The sequence below is a fragment of the Psammomys obesus genome, unplaced genomic scaffold (assembly GCF_907164565.1).
Source record: "Psammomys obesus unplaced genomic scaffold, mPsaObe1.curated_primary_1811, whole genome shotgun sequence".
Taxonomy (NCBI): domain Eukaryota; kingdom Metazoa; phylum Chordata; class Mammalia; order Rodentia; family Muridae; genus Psammomys; species Psammomys obesus.
The window spans coordinates 3477538-3500923 of NW_026596149.1; the positions used below are offsets into that span (position 1 = coordinate 3477538).

The window sequence follows — 23386 nt, forward strand, 5'->3', positions numbered from 1 at the left end:
AAAATTGGTCTTTAAAAAAACATAGTTTTGCATTTTGCAGTACTTCCAATTTTTATTTGCATACAAAAGTCTTTCAAAGACTGCTGGGACTCCATTCTGCGGTTACAGATGCGCCCCAGCCTTTGACTAAGCTTAGGTGCATATTTAGTACTGTTGGTCAGTGCAGAAAGAACTGCCAACCATTTGTTTCACAGGCTTGCTGATGTTGTAGTAAGCAGTTTTCAATTATTTCTGTTTGTTTGTTTTCTTTGTTTTACAGGCACCTGAATGGACAGAAGAGGACCTTAGCCAACTGACGAGAAGTATGGTTAAGTTCCCAGGAGGGACCCCAGGTCGATGGGAAAAGATTGCCCATGAATTGGGTCGATCTGTAACAGATGTGAGTTCACTAAGATTCGCATTGTATGGGGGGGGTGACAAACCAGAACAAGGCAAAGATACAGGAGGCAGACCTACATGGGTCCTGGGTATCTGTGGAGAAAGGACTTGGGAGTGAACCATTAATGAAAGAAGCAAGAAGTAGATGTGAGTCTGTCCCTGTGTAGCAGCTGTGAAGAATTGAGTATTCGCAGACTGAAGCTGCTGAAACCTAATCATAGAAAACAGTGCTAGGGTTTGTGTTTCTATTGACCCTTTAATCGTGGAAAAGACCGCCTTTAAGCTGATGAGAATTAGAAAGGTTTATTTGAGCCTTAGCACTCAAGCACAGATTGCTAGTATATTTAGACGGGTGGGGGTTAGGGAAATAGCACTAGTCTGTGATGGGGATGGAGGGTCGGCCTTCCTTCAGGGGTGCTGCTGACCAATCTCTGGCATGTATGGGTGAATGGCCATACCCAACACCTAGAAGACAGAGCACTGGCCAGGAGGAGCCTTGTGACCCAGAGTTTTCATCCGGGGACTCTGCAGCAGAGCACCTGACATGTGAGAAGTGAGAAAAGAGCTCTCCTGTCTCAGTCATCGAGCATAGTGAATAAACTTTAATAAATTTCCTTTTAATACATCTGATTTATGGTTAGCTGTTTAAATTTAAGTATTTAAAGATTTAAAGTATGAAAGTTCTTAAAAGAGTTACTAAAAGCAAAAATATTAATTTCGTCTTTAATTCTGTTAGCACAGCTTTCAGTCTTTTTTTTTTTTTTTTTACAATGTGCACACATGTTAATAAACACACTAGGAAAACACAACTACCCAAACAGTAAGAATTTGTTATAATTGCTAGAATTTGTAAACTTCTATGTTTTTAATTTAGAAGCAAACATATGTGTTAAAAAGGTACTGTTAACCTTTCTTTTCCTCTTTTCCTTTGGTTGGAACTTGCTTTATATTTATATATGTATGTATATATAAGTATGATCATAGGACAGAAGCTTTTGTACCAGATCATTCCTGTGGTTTCTTTTGCTCATGGAGAACGATAGGGATACCTTTTCTTCTGCTCAGAGCACTGCTAAAATATGCATTTCATTTTCTTATTTAAGGAATTTTATAAGAAGTGGTATAACTAACCACATTAAAGATATTCCAGAGTTATTGATATTTTAAACATTCGTATTTTAAATTGCTAAAATAATTTTTTAAATTCTAAAAATGCTGTTTTAAAAAGCCCAAAACTTTTAACTTGATTGTTTAAAGAAGCAATAATATGCTAATTTAGTGTCCTAAAGTGGTAAAAGAAGACAGAAACGAAGGCTGAAAAAAATGCTAGCGTTTTACATGCTATCACCAGCACAGCCTCTCGAATTACCACCTACACTTAATTTACAAGCGAGGTCTTGCTGGAGAGGCTTCCTTGTAAACTTTGGCAAGTTTGTCTTGTGTGTTTTGCTACTTTCTCCCAGCCTTCCCCTGGGAAGGCTGGCTTTACGTCTGCAGTACGTTTTAATAGGAGTACCTAACTGTGACTTTTGCGTATGTGTGTTTGCGTGCACTGCATGATGTGCTCTCTTTTCACAAAATTAAAAACACCATGCAACTAGTTAATAAAGCTAAACTTTTGTAGCCTCCCAAGATGCTGTTGTAGGTTTTCTCCTATGTCACTATTTCCCGCACTCTGTCATGTCTGCAGCCTCACCTCACCGTGCATGTACCAAGTGAGAGAGGCAGACATTCTCTGAAAAAAAAAAAAAAAAAAAAAAAACAGGTGTCTGAAGACTCAGATAACTTTTTACAATTATTTTTATTTATTCTTTGACAATTTCATATACATAAATAATGTATCTTGGTCATACTGTAGTATCGTTTTGTTTATTTTTTATTTTACTTATTTTATGTGGGTGGGATTTTTTCCTGAATGCATGCCTAATGCCCAAAGACTCCAGAAGAGGAGGACGGCTCCCCTGGGAGGGGAGTTACAGAAGTTACCATGGAGGCTAGGAACTAAACCCCAGTCCTCTGATTGAGCAGCCAGTGCTCTTACTTGCTGCACCAATTCTGCAGCCCCCAGCTAACTTGTATTTCTGGAAGAACGCTTTGTGAACCCCACTGAAGCATCGGAAGTGGTACAATTTCAATTCAGCTGGTACAATTTCTTTAGTAGAATGTTAAGTGAAAGTTAATCACACTTTAAAAGGTCACTTACACTTCCTTTTAGCTTGCAGTGTTAATTAGATTTGTTGTCCTTAAGTATTGTGAAAGAGAAGCTAGGTTCCTTCTGCGTTCATCATCTCCTCTTACCCTGAAACACTGACCTGATCTGATGGTCAGCCCTGGGCTGCACAGCTGTTCCTTGACCCTGTGTGTCTGCCAAATGTGTAGCTTGAGGATTGCTTCTTTCCTTCCAGAAACAATTGACCTTTTATGGGGAAAGGTGAGAGTGTGGCGGTGCTGGGATCTATGGCTCTTTATTTAGATTGTTAGACCCTAGTAAAAGACTTATTTTTATTCCTCAGTTTAAAAAAGAATCAGTATGTTAATTGTCATAATTAGAGTTAAATTGTTAAATTCTACCCTGGGTAAGTACAAGCAGTACTTTTAGTTTTTAAAATTTTTCTGACATAAAGTATTTTTAGCTTAGATAAACTGTAAAGCCAACTTTATTGAGGCTTAAATATTTTAAATGTTAATTACATGCCTTTTGGCATATAATTTTAACAACCACAAAGGACAGTCAAATTGTAAAAACAACAAAGGGAACAAAAACTGTCTGGCATGTAAAACCACCTTTAATGTGATTAACTGCAGGCTTCTCAGTTAAGGACGGGTAGCATCAGATTTCTTGTTCCTGAAGTAATATTCTTTTTTCTCAAAGGCTGTAAGTTGACCCTGATGCTCTACTGCCACTAATCTCATGCATTCTGTTTATGATAATAGACTGAGTGGAGATTTTTTTGCTTGTTTAGAAAAGACCCAAGTAGACAGCAAAACAAAAGCCAGGTGACAAGATTTAACTTTTATAATTAGTGCCAAAGTGTAATTCAGGATGTGTATATGATCTGCCAGTAAGGAGGAATGCAGATAGTGAAATCCCTTGACCTACAGCTTTAATGGGCATGGAGGCAGAAGACACCTAGTGGAAGAGTTTACACTGTGTTATTATGACGGACTCTTCAAAATCAGGAAGCCTCCTGGTTGTCGGTAAATTAAAAATGCAGTTTTATGTTATTTTGAAGATATATTGCCATTATTTTTAGCATCAGCGTAGCCTTACCTGACATTCTGAAAATGATGAGGATTATTGACCTTTTGGTTTCTTAACTGTGCTACCAGCTTCCTGCTTCCTCAGTTCCTGCTTCCTCTGTGACAAGAGCCTGATCTATTTTCTTGCTCCTGTCTTCCTTCCTTCTCCACCTCCCACCTGCAAAAACACTTCACTTAGGAATGCTGGAGTGCGCTATCCCATCCTCCTTACTAGGTGATCCCTAGCTCATCTGATTTATAACTTCCGGTGATAATATATTACTGTGTAATATACTGATATGCTACTAGATGTCATTCATATATTAAATTTTTTCAAATTTTTGAGTTGTTTTTTGTTATTGTTTTAAACATGGGGGCCTTCCCCTGTCGCCTAGGCTTGGCTAGGGTCACCAACACAATCGTGTGGTTACTCTGCCTCAGTCTTCCACATGTTACAGGCCAGTCACTTCAGCTCTCTATTTGGCCTGATGAGAATTAGGATGAATAGTAAGTAGTAATTAATGCAGAAGGCTTTATTTCTCTTTTAGTAAAGAAATCTGGATTTGGGGCTATTAATTTGCTATTAGTCATTAGAATATACTGAAGAAATTTTCCTCAATTTAATTTTTTGGTCCTAATTTATGACAGGTGTTTTCAGGAATCAGGGTGTAGTTTTTACATGAGTTTTGAGGGTCTCATTATATTTATTATGTACTCTCTATATATGTGACTTTGCATGACGTGGCATGCATGTATGGAAGTCAGAGGACATCTTGTAAGAGGTTTTTTAATTTTTTATATTTTTCTATTCTGCTTTCATGATGAGGACCTGAGGTCAAACTGAGGACTTTGCTTATGAAAGTATCTTTACCTACTAAGCCATTTCACCAGCCCAGATGTTTGGGGTTTTTTGCTGTTGTTGTTTGTTTGTTTTTCGGATGTGAAATTTTAACAATGATGGCCCAATAAGAAATAATTGTCACGGTCCTTTCTTTAATTTTCTAAGATAAATTATTTGATCATATAAAATTATTCAATTTCTAACAGTTGGACTTGTCAGTTTACTTAAATTTTTTTGCAGTTAAATATGAGGATATTGTAGAATATTTGATTGGATACTTTTAGGTAGAGCTATATCAGCCTTCTTGAATTAATTTGTTTGATCCTATTGATGCATTCTCTTTATAGCAGCCTTTTAATATTCAGATAATCAAGACAATGTTGAATTTTTCAAAAGGACAACACATACACACACATACAGGTACACACACACACAGAGAGAGAGAGAGAGAGAGAGAGGTAGGAAGACAGACATAGACATGATTTTTTTTAAAGGATAGGATACCATAAAATTATTTAAACAAAAATAGGTATCAAATAAAACAATAGAGTGACTGAAAATTATCTTTAGGAAAATCTAGAAAACAGAATAAAAAGGCAGACGGTTTTAACATATGGAAAGGAAATACAGGAAATCAAGTCTAGAAATCCAGACCTGATTTCTGGATTTCTGGATTTTGGTTCAAGAGGAACCAAGGCAAGATCCTTGTTCTGTAACTCAGAGATTTGTCAGCTTCAGCTTCCTGAGTGCTGGGATTAAAGGCATGCACTACCACCACTGGGTCCTTTTGTTTTTGTTTTTAAGATAGAAACTTATAAAGGCACAACTGCCCTCAAATCTGCTGTGTATCTAAGCATTATCTACTTATTTTGTTGCTATGACAGAATGCCCTGAGAAAAGCAACTTAAGGAAGGAAGGGTTTGTTTGGGCTCATAGTTGCAGTGTACACAGCCCATCATAATGGGGAAGTCATGGGGCAGGAGCTTGAGCATCCATAATCAGGAAACATGAAAACGAATGCCTCTTTTCAGCTTTCTATCTTTTGATTTGGTCCAGCACCCCAGCCCATCTGATGGTGCAGCCCACATTTAGGTTGTGTCTTCCCACCACAATTAATCTAGTCTGGATTATAGACATGCCCAGAGGTGTTCTGTGACTCTAGACTCTGTCAAAATGACAGTCAGTATTAACTGTAACAATAAGGATGGCCTTGAACTCCTGATCCTCCTGCTTCCACCTCCTAAGTGCTGAGATTGCAGGGGTCATGGGCATGTGCCACCACATCTGGACCTTAAACGTTTAAATCAATAAAGCATGTTCTCTTTCTTATAAGCACAGTCTTAATCCGAAATCTCCTAAACAAGTTATTTGAGGGGCTAGAACCATCCCATCTATGTATAGTTCCACCATTCTAATACAGTGACACCCTACACAAACCTTAGTAAGTCCTTTGTAATTATTGAGTAGAGGAGAGAGATATTTCATTATTAATGTCACAAGCGGTGAACGGAATGCTTGAACTAGAAAGAAACTATCAACGCAGTCCTTTGGCTCTACAGAAGAAAGTAAAGTGGAAAAAGAGCACAGCTTAAAAGGACCACTAGCATTGGTATTCTGCCTCTCCTGTTTATCATCCCTCAGGTCACTCTGAGCTCCACTCTCTTTTTTTATGATACCAGTTCATAGGGTGGTTAGGAGATGGCATTTGAAAGCAGGATGAAAATGCTGTGTTAATAGAAACTGTTACCACTTTGCTGAAGAAAATATTCTAGGAAAAGGATTTGTTCAAGGCCATAAAGCTAGTTAATGGAAGTCTGGGTTAAGAAGTTGGCCCAGATGGCTTATTCTTAGCCTCTGTTGCCCTTTGGATGCCTCAGATATTGCAGCTCTATTCTATTCATCACCCTCAGTAAAAGTCCCCTGATCTTCTAAAGACAGAGGAGAATAGTACTATCCCAGCAGTTGGCCAGTAAGTGAAGGCGGTTTCCTGACAGGCTCCACTGTTTCCAGTGTCCTTGCAAAGAGCTGACATTGGTGGATTCTTATCCTTTATTGCAAGCATGTGCAGTGCCCAGACTGTGTTCCACTCTCAGCACTGTGAACCCATCCCCAAAAAAAAGATAGGTTAAAAGGTTTTTGTAAGCGTTGGCAGAAAGAATCTTTCAATGAAACCAGGCTGCCCTCAGATTCGTAATCTGTCTGCTCCTGTGTCCCAAGCTCTGATATGGTATTATGGTGAGCAAGCTGAAATTTTTCTGTATAATTCTTACACTTAAGACCCTTGGATTGTTTCTGTAGCCCTCGGTTGTAATACAGGAATTGCCACACAAACCACTCAAGCACCAGTCTCAGTGAGATATGGATGGTTTATTGAATGCAACATCCTAAGACCGACCATGGTCTGGGACACAGTGAACTCAAGAGCCAAACTATGATGCTGGTCTGTTTATAAGGCAGGTTTTTATAAGAAAAACTGTAACCAGGTAACAACCAGGTAACCAGGTGCAAGAAGTGAGGGGAGGGCAGCATTACATCATTTCCACTAGCTAACACAAGAATCAATTTTGATCCAAGTACATTGTATGTAGACAAAGCATTTTAAGCTGATTAACTAGAATATAGGTTTAGGGACTTTCCAGTTCCCCATCATTCTGGGAGAAAGGAACATAGCAGGGTATTGTGGTTTTGTTGAAGTAGAGCATACATCACTAATTCAAGCAGAATAGCCAGCAAGTATTGAATTTTAAGTAAAAGGCTATTCTCAGGCAGACAGAACCTGAGAATCTTAACTTAATTTCACCTTACGATCAAAATAGAGACTTAAAAACAAAATGGTTTCTGTTATGCTAAAGACAAAAGCAAGTGTTAATAGAGGAGTTACAGTTTTAAGCAGGATACAGCACCCTCTACATGTTCTGTTGCTAACAAAATGAGCTTGAAGTTTATACGCATTCAAACTCTGTGTCTTCGCAAAGGCACAGTATCCACTTTAAAGCCTGTTTCCAGCTTTACTAGTTGAGTCATAGGCACTTTGCATACTGTGGCCACTCTTACCCGTGACAGTTGCTCAGCTCACAGTGTGATCCATGTTCTACTAATAGCATTTGCTTGTCTAGTAGAGACTAGCGTGGCACCCTCAGTATTTGCATAATGACTCACTGACCTTGAGCAGATGCTTAGAGGCCAGGGTGGTTTAAGTTGTCCCCTCCTCATGTTTTGGGAAGCTACTAATCAGAGAGGAATGTGGGTGAAGACATGCTAGATTTTTAGTATTCACTCGGTATGCTAATAGTCTGCACAAAATGATGCTCGTGTCTGCCTCAGAAGTAGTCCTCCTACAGATGACCGTGACTATTTATAGAGAGGGTCAGTTAGTTAGTTGAAAGGCCCCCTTTTTTAATGGATAAGATGAGTACAATTAAAGACATTTAGGGAGATAAGAAGAGTGTTCAGCACTACTTCCTATAAATTGGAAACATTTTTCAAGTGTTTGTTTGTTTTTAATGTTCAGGTAGCAGAATTTTAAAGCTGCCATTTAAATCCTCAGTTGTAGTGGGTGGAAAATCCAAATGGAAAACTAACTAGAGTAAATAGTATATACCCTGCGCTCATAATTTTTTTACACTTACGTATTCCCTATCCTATGTGGGGAAAAAGAGTAGGTGTGCCTGCTGTAGACCGTGTGTGGGGCCAGAGGACAGCTTTGTAGAGACTAGTATCTCTCCACCTTCTCTATGGGGACAGGTATCAGACATAGCGCACCTGCTGAGCCACAGTGCCAGCCCATAATTTCTTTTCTTTCCTGGGTTACTCAAGACCCCAGGACTACTAACATAACACTCTGAATCACAGAGTTCCTTGTGTTAAACATTTAAGTGTGAACCCATGGGACTTAGTTCATCACTAGAATAAGGAAACATTTTAGATTGTTGTTTACTCTAAGCTGCATGCCCCCAACTAGGTATAGGCTTCCCTCTCTTGAGAATTTTGAGGAGAAGTTAAGATAATAAAAGGAATGATTAATTTTTTTTATGCCTGACGCATCAGAACATAATGAAACCCACGTCCCTACAGTTCTTTTGTCCACATGACTTACTGCACATGGGGTGCTATGGTTTTCCCAGAAACTGCACTATTTGGTTGTTTAGGTACTGACGAAGAGACCTCAGTCACCTCTGTGAGTCCTGTGTAGAATTTTTTTCTTCCCCGGTGAGATCAGACAAAAAAAAAAGAGAACATCCTAATCATAGCTTGTTACATGTATGCTGAGACACCGTCTGCAGTGGCACACAACAGAACACTCAGCCAGCAGCTAAAACCCCAGCTTACGCCACAGAAACACTGATGAGCTCAGGGGCAAACCCACACCCGTACTTGTCAGCTCATACGGCTGTTGGAGGCAAGTGCATTTGGTGATGACCACACTCACGTGGAGATGACTACTTATCCAGAGTGGTGGCGCATGTTATTCCGACAACATTAGCTACTTATTTGTTAACTTCTTCATTGTACCAGACTCAAGTGCTAGCCAACAACGCCAAGCTTCTCCCTCAAACATTTTTGTTCTTATTTACCATATAAATGTGTTTCCTGAGTCATTAGGAGTTAACAAGAAAACTGAGTCACCTGCATCCATGTTTTTTTTATAAAACCACCTTTTTATTCTTGTTATTGTTTTGTTTTATGTACATGGGGGCTTTGCTTGCTTGTGTGTTGTGCACCACATGTGCCTGGTGCCTGCAGATTCCAGAAGAGAGCATTAGGTTACCTTAGGACTGGAGTTACAGACTTCTGTGAGCTGCCAGGTCGGTGCTGGAAAAGGAACCTGGGTCCTCTGAAAAGCAACCAGGGAGTGCTTTTAACAGCTGAGCCATCTCTCTAAAAATCATCTTATGACACCAAAATCACGCTCAGGCTTGGCAAAGCTAAAATAACAGATTGTTGGGGTGTGTAGAGTTAAAATATTGTGTTCTACTTCTAGCTAATGAACCTCATAAATTTAAGTTGCCTTTCAAGTAAGAAAAAGTATGACTTCTAAATGGTTGTGGTGTCTCATCCATTTTACGGTTGGACACTGAATATCTAAAGGATTATGATAATATGTAGAGAAGCCAAATTATGATAGAAACTATATTAGGAATTGTCTGTGAGTACAAGGAGTCTCTGGCATCATTTTCTCAAACTAATCCAGTGACCTTGTGAAGGCAGGAAGTCAGTTTTGTCTGTGTGGAGCAGACTGTCAGTACAGTCAGTATTCTAATGCTAGAATGCCAGCTCCAAGGGAGAGGCTCTCTCGGGTGCTTCATCCCTGCCTATCGGTATTCTTAGGAGTTGAGGGTTAGGGTTCAGAGATTAAAGGTCTATTTTGTTTGAGAAAACATGCTGGAGCTAGGCCTGTTGGTACACACTTTTAATTCCAGCTGTATCAGAAGGAGGCCCTGTCTCAAAAAAAAAAAAAAAAAAAAAAAAAAGTGGTCAGGTAATGACAATATCATAATAGTGCTCTGGAAGCTATCTCTGACAGGCGGATCTCTGAGTTCAAGGCCAGCCTGGTCTAAGGGTTCATTCCAGGACAGCTAACAAAATAAAATGAAGAAGAAAGGAAGGAAGGTAACATATTTTAAATACTTGTATTGCATATGCCTCTCACCCCAGGAGACTAAGGCAGGGGGACTGTGAGCTTGAAGCCAGCTTGAAACAAATTTAAAAGAAGAAAAAAAGGTTTGGATTTTTAAATAAAAATGCTTTATATGTGATGACAGCTGTGCATGTGCTGGTGCGCTTCTATGGAGGCCAGAGTACAACCCTGAGGGGCTGGTTTTCCTTTATCCTGGCCTCTAGGGATGCTAGACAGGCTATAAGGCTTGCTATGCAAGTACGTTTACCAACAGAGCCATCTCTCCTTCCTCATCGTCATCATCTGTGTTTACCTCTTGAAGTACAATGTTATTAGGTCCTCTATTTGTCTTCACACACTTTACTGAGTTACAAGACCTGAGGAAGCATAGCGGGTTATTTTTCTCAATGCTTTACTTTGGAAAGCAAACTGCATGGGGAATCCCTCCCATCTCGTTGTTCCAGCTTGTATTTTTAACTCTAGAACTAATACATGCAGAATTAACTACAGACTATGGAAGTTTTTAAAGGAGATTCTAGATGAAACTCAAGCCACTTAAACTTTTTTTTACATGAAGATAGAATACTTCAGTGACTTAGTCTACCAGAGAATCCAGCAAAATCTCAGTACCCAAGGTTTTTTGCTGTTGTTTCGTTTTTTTGGTTTTTTTTTTTGGGGGGGAGGAGGGGTTGTTTGGTTGGTTGTTTTGTTTTGTTTGTTTTGAAGTTTTTTTTTTTGGGGGGGGGGTGGTTTGTCCAGACAGGGTTTCTCTGTGTAGCCTTGTCTGTCCTGGACCCACTTTATAGACCAGGCTGGCCTCGAACTCAAAGAGATCCACCTGCCTTTGCTTCCCTGAGTGCTAGGATTACAGGTGTGCACCACCATGCCCCACTTAAAGATTTATTTTTAATTTATACAGTAATCTGCCTGCATATGTGCCTGCAGTCCAGAAGAGAGCACCAGATCACATTATAGATGGTTGTGAGCCACTATGTGAACTCAGGACCTTTGGAAGAATAGACAGCCAGTGCTCTTAACCTCTGAGCCATCTCTCTAGCCCAAAATCCGAGTTCTTAAGTGAAAAATAAAATATATGTATACCCATGTAGACATATGAATTATATTTATTATAAAATAACTGATGAATCCAAGCCAAAGTGAGAAAAAAAAAAAAGAAAAGAAAACACAAGTTTTGGGAGTTTCAAAGCTTTCCCTAGAGTTGTTATTGTGCTTCATTTCTTGTTCATGTAGAATATATATTCTGTGTCTTCATGCATCTTTGTGTGTTTGCTGTTCAAGATTAAAGTAAAATACAGTTTACTAAAGGAAAGGAAGACATTTTATGAAATTTTTAAAGGCCAGTTTTGGAAGATAAAACAATTAAAATGCAAATGAACCTGATGAAAGAACACTAAAGTACATGAAGCAAAAACTGATAAATGTGAAGGAAAAAATAAAAATAATTGACAGTAATCTCAAATATCAGTATTTACTTCTGTTAATGAACTAATAACAAGGCAGATCACCTGGGAGATACACGTGATATGATGAAGCAAACAGATCTAAAATGATCTGTGCAGCAACAAAGTCCGTACCCTTCCTCGCACACATAGTGTCCTCTGAGGTAGATGAACACTACTGTGTTCTTCTGTCCCCACAGCGGTGACACTCACAATGAGGACGTTGAACAAGTTTGTGGAAATAACTCCCCATTCCTAAGTAGCCAGTGGACCAAAGAAGAAAACATAACTGAAACCATAAATTTCTTAGAAATGAGTAAGAAAACATAGTATTCCAGAATGTAAGCAATGTAGTTGATGCGGTTTATCGCAGAGGAAGAAATGAGCCATCAATGAGGGCATGCTGAATCAGGACAAGGAGCTCAGGCATGAATTGTTCACTTTGAGCTCCTGGGGAAGGCTGGCATGTTGGAGCAGCTTGCAATCTGAACACTCATGACAGGAGAATTACCAGCCGAGCTGGCTAAAAAACCAACTCTACCTGTATCATATGGCGTTCAAATAAAAATTAACAAAGTAGAGGAAAAATAATACATCAGCAAAGCCAATGAAACCAAAAGTTATTTCTATTGGGCATTTAGTAGGATCAACTCAGAGGGAAGGGAGTGAGAGAGTTTAAAATGCTGGAGTAATAAAAAAGGCGTTACTACCAACCTTTCAGAAATTAAAAAAAAAAAATTATGAAGAAATTCTACTATGAGCAAATATATGCCAAGAATTAAAATACCTCTTTTTCAAATATATATGGATGCAATTGAGTGTCTAGTAGACAGATGCATAGAACCATGTCATTGCTAAGAATTTACATTTTAAAGATCTCAATACTTTCCTAAGTGTATGAGTTAAACCACTCATTATGCCCTTAAGAAACATAAGGGAAATTTCCATTACCTAAAATTTGTCAAAAACATGCTTAATTATGACATTAGAAGAACAAGCAACCCAGGTGTTAACAAACATTTCCAATGCAGCAGTTTCTTGACCCATCAGGGATGGGCCATCTTATCAGAGTTCTGTGCTCTGAACGCTATTCTGTGAGAGCTCTTATGTTGGGGATCCATTAGGAAAATACTCTGTTAATCAAGTGAGAATGCAGACTAATGCGGGGGGGGGGGGGGACAGATAAGACTGGCTTGCTAAGGAACTTGGCAATTGGTTGGGAGGGTGTAAAAACCCAAGAGCTAATCCTCAGACTTTGTGCCTCAGTGGGAGTGACCATGCTAGTTGGAAAAGAGACAAGCTGATGCAGAGCACACGCCTGCAAGCCATCATGCAGCAGCAGCAGGGGCACAGTATGAGACCAGACTGGGTGTGCCGAGGGACACCTGTCCAGGAAGCAGAGAAGCTGTTCTGAGAGGGACGCTGTTGGGTTTGTTGAAAGTTTGTTTAGTCTGTGGTCCTAGCAGACCCAAACATAATGAGAGTTAGCAGTAGTGAAAGAACACCTGACCTGTTTCTTTGTGTATAAAATAAGAGATTTCCAAAGGTGGTATGTTATCGAGATTGAGAGCAAAAGTCTTAGATCCCTTCTTGCCTAGGCTCCTCTTCTCACAGTACTTATTCTCTTCCTGCCTCCCATTTGTAAAATGGGCTAAACATGGCTGTTATTAGACTATGTGTATGCACATGTGGACATATGCCTTATGTGTCTGGTACACAGCTTATTACTATTGCTGAACCCCTTTCCAGATCTGAACTTCTATAAAATGGGCAAGACCAGGGACACAAGTTAATAATCACTGTTGTTGTTGTGTATAATTAGTAGATGCTAATAGCATCTAAGGTAAAGAGTTGGAAAGAGACTCTGAGGAAGACAGGGACCAGCAGAGACTGGCAAGCACAGAAGGTGCGGAGCTCAAGTCAGGACAAGAGCTAGAAAAAGACAGGAGACGTCAGGGAGGGGACACCAAGAGGGAAAGGATCCTCTGGGGAAAGCCAAGTGGGGTGAAAAAAAGGAGACCTTGGAAAGATCATCCTTTTATGTGGAGTTTGCTAGAGCCTAGTGTTAGGGTTGTGGGATGTGTCCGATGGACAGGGAAAAGCTGAAGATAGAAGTGAAGGAAATTCAAGGCAAGTGTGCAATAGAAAGAACAAAGGTCACTTTATTTAGGTTAAAGGGAGAGAAGCATATATGATAGTGCGATCATATTTTGAGTGGGAAGGTTTTAATAAGAGAAACTTGAAAGCCTGGCAGATGTGGCACATGCCTTTAATCCTAGCACTCAGGAGGCAGAGGCATGTGAAATCTTTGAGTTTGGTCTACAGAGTGAGTTCTAGGACAGCTAATGATACAGCAAAAGCCTGTTAAAGGAAAGGGGGCTGGAGAAATGGTTCAGCAGTTAAGAGCACTGGCTGCTCTTTCAGAGGACCAGGGTTCAATTCCCAGTACTTACAATGGCAGTTCACGACTGTCTTAACTCCTGCTCTGAGGGATCCCACTCCCTCACACATGCTGGCAAAGCACCAATGTACATAAAATAAACATAAATAAATTTATTTTAAAAAAAGAAACAATGAAACAAAAAAAGAAATACTTAGGAAGTTAAATAAACTTGTATTGGATAACCAGCTTGCTTTTACTAGCTAGGAGGCCTTAGGATCTGTGAAATTAGTGTTTCTAACCAGCCTTAAATGTCTCCTTTCACTCTGCCTTCCACATTATATACTGAGCTCTAAATAGCTTCCATGCCTCAGCTGAGAGCTTATTTCCAACTTACACATAGTTGGGGCTGGTGAGCTATCTCAGCTGGCAGGAGCACTTGTTGCTTCTGCAGAAGACCCTGGTTCAGTTCCCAGCAATGGCATGGTGTTCAGAACAACCGTACACAGATTCAGTTCCAGGGATGGCATCCTTTTCTCGCCTCCACAGGCACCACATGTATGTGGTACATGTAATACGTGAAGGAAAGTATCCATACACAGGGTGTGAACGTTTAAAACAGATCAGCGTTAAGAATAAGTGGTATTAGTATTACATAGTGTATCATTCTTAATAAATACCACTGGTGTGTTATTTCTTTGGCTGCACACTGATAGAAGGATGAGTTCTGTTTGTTGGGTCCATATGCCTTGACCCCCAAAAGGTGTGCTCTTCTGTGATCCTGGATTTCTTCCAAATGTGTGTGGGATCTTATAATACCATTGGCATGAATGTTTGTAATTCTCCGCCCCCACTCTGCTCACTGGTATCATATCTTGCAGTGAAGAGATGCATTCAGTTTCTGGAAATACTAGCTGAAAATAGTGATCCATTTGCACAGCTATTTTAAAACTATTTTTAAAAGCAATCTAGTATAATTAACTGCCACTAAAATTAGTGAAATGATTTGGGTTCTGATTCTACTGTTGATGGGCATTTTAGAGCAAGACCTTGGGCCTCAATTTCCTTGGTAAGTAGACTGGCCTCAGGGGCTATGTTCACTCAGGCTGGCAGTGGCGAGGGAATAAAGAAAGGACAGATACGCTTAGAGAAAAGCTGGGCTCAGGAGTACTGTGCTTGCTGTGACAGAGCACACCCATTACCACAGCAGCCCAACAACTGCAACAACTAGGCCTCTCGGCACATGTACTAGGTACAGTACGGAGGTGGTCCCTGCATGTGAGCACAGTGTCCCCAGGCTGCAGACATTCTGAAGGGTGAGGCAGCACATGGTAGCCCCGGCACACTCTGGTTGACCGTTGGCACTCGCACACACTGCCAACATTTGTGCTCAGGAGAAAGGCTCTGCTACTCCCAAGACTCTGAGGCATCGACCCTTGCGTGCCTGTGCCTGTGCCCGTGCCCACAGCAAACATTCACTCAGGGCTCCATCCACTATTTACACATCACCCAGGGCTTCCTCGGCCCTCACTGAGGAATGAGGCTTCTTGGTTTATGGCTTCTCTGACCCTGCTCCTTCACATGGGCCTCCCATTATTTAAGTAATATAAATAAATAGAGTGAAAACTGTGCCTACACGACAGTAGAAAGTTAAGATTTCTTGCTTGTTTTTAAACAGGTGACAACCAAAGCCAAGGAACTGAAAGACTCAGTCACCTTGCCCCCAGGTAAGTTTCTACCTTACCTGCTTTTATCCCATGAATCCAAGCAAGTGAAAGATTCAGTCACTTGCCCCCCAAGGGACTTAGTTTCTGACTAATCTGACACAGTTTCTTCAAGATTAATCCCTTTCTGTAATAACTTCTTTAAGTGCCAGGGATAGTAGGTTGTCCGGAGACCTCTACTGTCCTGTCACTGAAAGCGCTTAGTCACAGACACCAAATCAGTCTGGCCCCGTGTACACAGTGGACACCGAGAATTTGTATTTCATACATTGAAAGATTTACAATGTTAGCTACCCAGGAATCCGTCTCCACAGAAAGATTCAGTGGATTGTTCTTCTAGAAGAAGGAAAACCATTTTCAGCTTCCTCATTTCCACAAATAAAGTGATTTGTCTGGGCACAGAGATACAGCGTAGAGTCATAGTAAAATAGCACAAAGTCTGCTTCCAACTTTCTTTAGAAATGTGTTGTTGGGAAGCTACTGTGGGTTAGAGTGAGAAGATGACCTGCACCTTCTGTGGGTTTCCTGTGTGGCATGACCAATCCCAGCCCCTCAGCCCCTCCCCAGGGTTTCCCTGTATAGCCCTGGCTGTTCAGGAAGTCACGGTGTAGACCAGGCTGGCCTCAAACTCCCAGATCTGCCTGCCTCTGTTTCCAAAGTGCTGGGCTTATAAAGGCACATGCCGCCACTGCCCAGTTCAGCTTTTCTTTAAAAAGAATCATGAAATAGTGTTCTCCAAAGTGAGGTATACAAAGTACTTCTTTTTTTAAAGATTTTATTTATTTATTTGTTTGTTTGTTTGTTTGTTTGTTTGTTTATTTATTGTGTATACGCCAGATCTTATTATGCACCAGAACTCATTATAGATGGCTGTGAGCCACCATGTGGTTGCTGGGAATTGAACTCAGAGCAGTCAGTACTTTTAACCTCTGAGCAATCTCTCCAGCCCCCAAAGTAGTTCTTTTAATCACAGAACTTGGGAGAGACCAGCCTCAGTTATTTCAAATTGTAAAGGCCAGTCTGAGTTAGAGGACACTCGTGTTTAGGAAAGAAAAAGTTGATGAAGACTTTGCAGTGTAGGAAGAGTATAGGACAACTCTGTTAGGGTTTTCTGTGTACATGGGTATCTGTGTGTGTGCATATGTGTCTGTGTGTACATGTGTATGTGTAGCTGTGTTTATGTGTGTATCTGTGTGCGTACCTTTGTGAACATGTGTGTCTGCGTGTGCCACTGTATGCATGGAGAAGGCAGAGGACAACCTTGGGGTGTGGTTTACTTGTACAGCCTAGGTCCTGGGTCAGACCCAGATGGTCAGATTTGGTAAAAAGCACCTTTACCCTCAGAGCCATCTCTGCAGCCACAGCTTTGTGCCCTGAGCATAATGCGGCAGCAGCCGTGTGGAGCGGGAGTGCCGGCTGCTGCTCTATCAGGACTTATGCCTGTGCTGCTAGCTAGGAAGAATCCACATGAAGTGTTAGGCATGCCTATGCGACAGGGCACACAGGCCACCCGTGCGTTCTGGCTGTGAGCACAGCTCTCCTGCCACAGCCAGCCAGCCTCAGTTTCCTCCTGTGAAAGACTGGGTAAAGAAAGTGTCAACTGTGTGTCTGTCTGTGTGTACCAGACAGTAATGACCAGCTGCAGACTGTCTTCTGGAGAGGGCACGATTCTGAGTGTCTGAGACTGCAGGTCTTTGTCCCATTGGATCCAAGCTCAAGGTGCTCTTGAGGGCAGACTGGTGAAACCTGGCAAGCCGGGAGCCTTCCTCTTCCCCAAGGAAGGTGGGACTCTGGGTAGAATTTCCAGGAGGGGTATTGATGTGTATTGTAGAGACTAAGAAGATCAACATTTCTTGACAAGCAATAAAGTTTACTTCGAAGAACTTTTTTTTTTTTTAAAGTTGCCTCATCCAACTTTTATTTAACCGGGAAATGCTGGCAACATGGCTGCATATCTTCTTGCAGTCTGAGCTGGAGAAGGGAAACCAGGGCAAGAAGGTAGAGAGTGGAGGAATTCGGGGAGGGGTGAGAAGAGGGAAGAAGGGCAGGACAGAGCATGTGACAGGTAAGATTCTGGGGAGGCACACACACAGACAATCTCTGGCCTGACTTGGTTGCTGCAGGAACATCAAGGAAAGACTACAGGTCTTTGAGACATTTCAGTCCTTCCTGTCATGAAGTGGCTGCCAAGAGGGGCAGGTCAGGAAGTCTCAGGACTCTGCCTCCAGGGCTCACTGGCACTGAGCCAGGGCAGCTTTGATGGTGGTCACCAACTTCCAGAACTTGCTTTCTGTGTCCACATAGCCTTCACCTTCTTGGAGTGAACCAACTTCTCGGCTACTGTCACTTCAGAGAACCCGCTGACTGGGGAGTCCCCTCACCATAGCTGTCCAAGCATCCGGAGAACTCATGTTCCAACTTGTCCCTCAGCTGGAGATACCTGGGCTTATAGACTCAGTCTCCACAATTTACAATACACGAATGCACCATTGCTCGGGACCTCATCCCTGCAGCAGTGAGAGGATGCCTCAAAGAACATTTTAAGCCTTGCAGGGTGGCATAAGCCTTTAAACCCAGCAGAGGCAGGTGGATCTCTGAATTTAAGGCCTGCAGTCTGAGTTCCAGGACAGCCAGGGCTATGCAGAGAAACCGTGTCCCAGTAAACAAACAAGCAAACAAACAAACAAACAAACAAAAAGTCACCTGTCTTTTTATATGGATTTTCTTCTTTGGTATGTTTTATAATTAAATGACATATTGATTGGTTTGTGCATATAACCCATAAATTAAAGAAAGTGTATTTTAAGGTTTACCTACATTTAACAAATTGTCATCCAAAAAGGCTAAATACTCCTCTAATTTAGTAGCCAGTAGCCACATTTAGCTGCTGTTAATTAAAGCGTAAGGCTGAGAAGGTGGCTTAGTGTGAAGCGGTTCCGCACAGACACGAAGACCTGAGCTCAGTTCTTGGCACCTGTGTGAAAAAGCGAGGTGCAGCATAAGTGCCTGTGGTTCCAGTCCAGGCAAGACGGAGACAGGAGGATCGGGCTTCTCGGTCAGCTGTAGCTGAGGGAGGGAGCTCCCCATAGAAGACACTGATGTCAACCTGTAGCCTCCACACCCGTAGACACACATGTAAGCACATACATGCAAAGATAAATTGAAGCTTAAATTGAGCGGAATTCAATGAGGTTCTAAGCATGGTTCCTTAGAGACATACCAAGTGTCTATAGTCTACAGAGCATGACACTAGACCCCAGGGCGAGAGAGCCCATGCTCCTCTGCCAACGTCCCCAGGCAAGCCATTCTTGGGGTTGCCTGCCTCCGAGCCTTGCCAGTTTCATCACTGAAAGTCACAACTTGTTTCCATTTGTCTGTTCCTATTTGTCTCCCCTTGTGGGGTGAAAAGCTTTAACCTTTTAGTAAGATCCTTTCTCTACATTTAAGAATTCACCTTGAAGCTAGGTGTGGTAGCACACACCTTCAGGAGACAGAGGTTCTGCGTTCAAAGCCAGCCTAGTCTACGGAGCAAGTCTACAGAAAAACCGTCTCAAACAATAAAATGAATTCTCCCTGGGCTTAGGATGTAAAGGCGCTTGGCCACCAGGCCTGACCACCTAAGTTCAATTTCCTGGGACCCACCTGGTGGAAGGAAGAAACAAAGTCTCACAAGGTGTCCTCTGGCCTCCAGACAGACACTGTGGCCCATGCATACACAGTAAAGTAGTAAGAGTTCTAATAGCTTACTAGAACTGTGTGATTGCCTGCAAAGGAGGCACAGTGCTAGCCTTGCTTAATTTAATTATGCTAATAGAACTAATGAAACCTAGATTACAGGGAATGCCCTCCCATGTCTAATAAGTGTCAGCTTCCTTCTCTAAAGGGTCTCTGTTCTTCAATCACAGTCTGGCCACATATACCCATTATTCTTCAGAGCAGTGACAAGGAATCAGAACTGGGTCCAGCTCCCATCTCTGCTGCTCTTGGAGAATTCCTTCTGTATAAGATTAGGGTGTTGATACTGTAGAAGGTAAATTAAACAGTGCATGTAGGACGCCTAGCCATTGCCTGCTGTGTGGTGGTTGAAGCTGTTGGTTGCCTGAGTTCACCGTGCTCTTTCTCTCATGTACTGTGGCCCTTTCCTAGGAATGGTCAGGCTATCTGAACTTAAGTCAAATGTTCAGAATTCCAGACCCATCAAGATAGCCACAGCCTTGCCAGATGACATCATCACCCAGAGGGAGGATTCAGCAGGTGCCGTGGAGGATGAGGAACAAGAGACTGCTGAGGGTGAGCAGGAGATAGTGGCCACAGAAGCCCGACCTCGGAGGCGGAAATTAACCAGGGTGGCTGAGACAGTGACCCGAGTGGAGCCAGAGGAGAAGCCAAGAGGAAAGAGGCAGAAAGACTTTGATCTGTCAGAGCAAAATGAGTCCAGTGATGAAGAAAACCAGAGCAAAGAAAGAAGTCGTGCTGCAGAGGAGGCGTGGACTCAGAGTCAGCAGAAACTTCTGGAACTGGCATTACAGCAACACCCAAAAGGAACCTCTGACCGCTGGGACAAAATAGCCAAATGTGTCCCATCTAAGAGTAAGGTAGGTAAGGAGGGACTGCACTCAGCGGAGTGGGGCTCCCCACGGCAGTGGCTGTCCCCATGCTTGCTTCTCCTGCCTTCATCCCTCGCTCCCATGTCCCACTGGCTACGGGACCTTGTATTTCACAGTTACCAGCAGCCTCTCTTCATCCTGTGAGTCTGCACCCTGCCAGGCAGAAATGAACTCAGGGTGCTAAGTGTAGTCCCTATGCAGACCAGCTAGTTCTCAAAGAAAACAGAGCTCAGCCTGGCCAGATGGCTAGGTGGGTAAGGGCGCTTGCCATCAAGCCTGAAATTTCACATGCGCAAACACGCATGCATGTGTACACACAAAGGTAAATGTGATATGTATCTTATTATAGACATGATATATAATGTGGATATACGGATATCTTAATGTAGATACATGTGTATAGTAAAAAACAAAACTTCCCACGCCAGCATGCCAGACTGCTGAAAGGACAGTCTGGGTGCGACAGTGCTGGCAAGAAGTGTCCCTGCTCCACAAAAGGCTCTCTCTGACAAGTCTAACCACAGGGCAAGTAGGGACTGTCAGGCTATCTCAGCACTGCAGCGGTTTGGGCTGAGAGTCCATGGTAGCTCCCGACCACCCAAAGGCGAGTGTCCTGCGGGTCCAGTACACATGACTGACTCTCGGGACTTAGACCGTTGAGAACTGATGATCTCATCGGCAGGTCTGAGCAGCTGCTGACACATCCTTCTCAAGTGCAAGCAGGAAGAAGTGGCCTGTGGAGAGCCAAGCTTGGCCTCCCCGCCACCGGGATTTGTACTTGGAGCTCCTGTGTAATGTTTCCAGAACCAGCCCTCCTCCCCAGCACAGCTTCCTCCTCACAGGCTGTGCTGTGCATGAGGCGCCAGGAGCACTGAGCTAGCCCCCCCCAGGCGCGAGGATGCTCATTTACATAGTTATTTTTCTTTAATTGAAATTCTGTGTTGGAAAGACTGGCTTGTGGCTGTGCATATCCCTGAGTGCAGAGGTCTAGTTATCTGTCACCTACTTTACAATGATGAAACAGAGTTTCTGAGGAGAAAAATAAGCCATTAGCAGTTGATCTCTTTGGGAAGCACAAATTCTCCCAGTCCTTCCAGTCGGTTTGCCAGAAGTTAATTATCTCACTGAGTTTCTCTAACTTGGGTCAGACTCAGCCATTTACACGTGTAATCAATGAAGTTTTGCTCAAAATGAAAGCACCGAGAAGGGAATGGAGCCTTCCTGTTTCCACCAGAGTAGCAGAGCCTCAGAGTCCCACCGGCTGTGGCCTAACACCGCAGCTGGCCATCTGGAGCCAGCCTGACTGAAGTGGCTTCATGCCAGCTGCCTTGGTGGGAGCTCTTGTCCTGTCAGGAGGCACTTTGCTGCCTGCCTGCTCAGAGCTCAGCAGCCCCACCCTGCCCTGATGAGGCTGAGGGCTGCGACTGGCCACAGCTGGTTGTGTGCAGATACTTTGAAGGCCTAGGCGAGTGGTGGTGGGTGTGGGGCAGCACGCGCTTGTACGAGAGGGTCATCCAGAACCGCTGTGCGCACCCTGTCCCAGGCACCTGCTGAGGGACCTGTCTAGAAGAGAGGCATGCGCCCTGGACCCTGAGCTAACAAGCCCAAGTACCATAGGCTTGCTACTACCTGGGCAGAAACAGAGTAGCTTCTAAAGTACACTGCTCATCTGAGAAGGAGGAGGCCTCTTCAGCCCATCCCCTCTGCCTGGGCCACTCAAGGGATGGTGGCCTTAGTTCTGAGGTTTGCATCACCTGATAGCATTCTGTGGGGGTGGGGAGACTTGGCCGGCCTCCATGCTAGTTGTGTGCTGTAGCTCACAAAGGAACATCCTAACGCCACCAGGGAGAGGCACATCCAAAGCAGATAAGCATTATGGTTCTTGGTTTCTCTGAAATGGGACGATGAGGTTGTGGATGCTGCCGTAATAGGAACAGTTACCAAGCTGACATCAGGATTGTCATGACGGCACTCCATAGGAAACTGCTGGTGACCATCCGCCAGTCTGCACCTTGACCTCGGCCGACAGAGCCACAGGTCTTCTGGGACCAGCTAGGCTTTTCCAGAACGGTTCAGAGTAGGACTGGGCACCAACCAGCAGACAGGTCACGGGGTACTGACCCAAGAAAATAACTTACTGCCTCTCTCTCTCTTTCTCTCCATCCCTCCCTCTCTCCCCTCCCCACAGGAAGACTGTATTGCTAGATATAAGCTGCTGGTTGAACTGGTCCAAAAGAAAAAGCAAGCTAAAAGCTGAATCTTCTAGAAGATGACTATGACCATCATTGTCCAAATGAATACTTCAGAAATGTCATGCAGAAATGTGCATTTTGTACCTCAGTATTTCTAAACGTCATGTGCCTTAGTAAAAAACAAAAAAATCATAGAGGCTCTGAAGTGCTGTTTGCCTTCCTTGTGTGTCAGGGGTTGGAAGATGTGCTTTTCGCTGTTAGCTTCCCCTCACTGCAAAGTTGACTTTTTGGGAGGTTTCAAATAGTGTTCTAGTGACCAGGCAGAGACAGGGATCTCTGTGCACGCCTTGAATCTCAGCACTTAGAAGGCAGAGGCAGGAGGGTCCCTTTGAACAGGAGTCTGGTCTACATGAGTTCCAAGACAGCCAGGGTTACAAAGTGAGACCGTGTCTCAGAAAACAAAAAACAAAACTAAACAAAAAAATAATCAAACAACACAGTTAATTCATTGCTGGGACTGCGCAGTGAGACAAGGTTACAGCCTGGACTCAAGCTGGCTAGCAGAGAGCCAAAGATCTAAACAAACAAGAGCGTGACTCACACCGTGTATGCTTGCGTTGCCTGCAGCCAGAGACTTTCCAAAGCACCCATGCTGGGCAGGGTCTGGGAAGGGAGGAGGTGGGCCCTCTTTCTCAGTGGGAGACTCAGTCCTCCTCAGTGCACTGCCTCACCTCCTGAGCATCCCTCAGCACCTGTCGCCTGCTGGCACATGGTGTGCCTGAGAGCATGGAGGTGCCCAGACCACATTTAAGGAAAGCGATTCAGTGCTAAAAAGGTGTCCTCTCCTCTAAGGCTTGAAGTGAGGAGGCAGAGGCAACCTCCTGCCCTGTAGACGCCTACACACAGGACTCAGGGCCAGGTGAGCCCTGCCCTTCCCTGAGCGTAGA

At 43.0% G+C, this 23386-nt stretch overlaps 1 protein-coding gene and 1 pseudogene across 1 annotated transcript in view; one reads left to right on the forward strand and one right to left on the reverse strand.

Moving 5' to 3' along the window:
* The window catches only part of Dnajc1 (DnaJ heat shock protein family (Hsp40) member C1), a 183139-nt gene extending 160506 nt beyond the window's left edge, over positions 1–22633 (forward strand). The window contains exons 9-12 of the mRNA XM_055593862.1: positions 260–379; positions 15595–15643; positions 19787–20235; positions 22436–22633. Of these exons, the coding sequence (XP_055449837.1) occupies positions 260–379; positions 15595–15643; positions 19787–20235; positions 22436–22504 (687 nt within the window). The 3' untranslated portion in view covers positions 22505–22633. The remainder of the gene's footprint in view (positions 1–259; positions 380–15594; positions 15644–19786; positions 20236–22435) is intronic.
* Positions 17805–18520, reverse strand: LOC129666568 (selenoprotein W-like; annotated as a pseudogene).
* Positions 22634–23386: the final 753 nt, after the last annotated feature.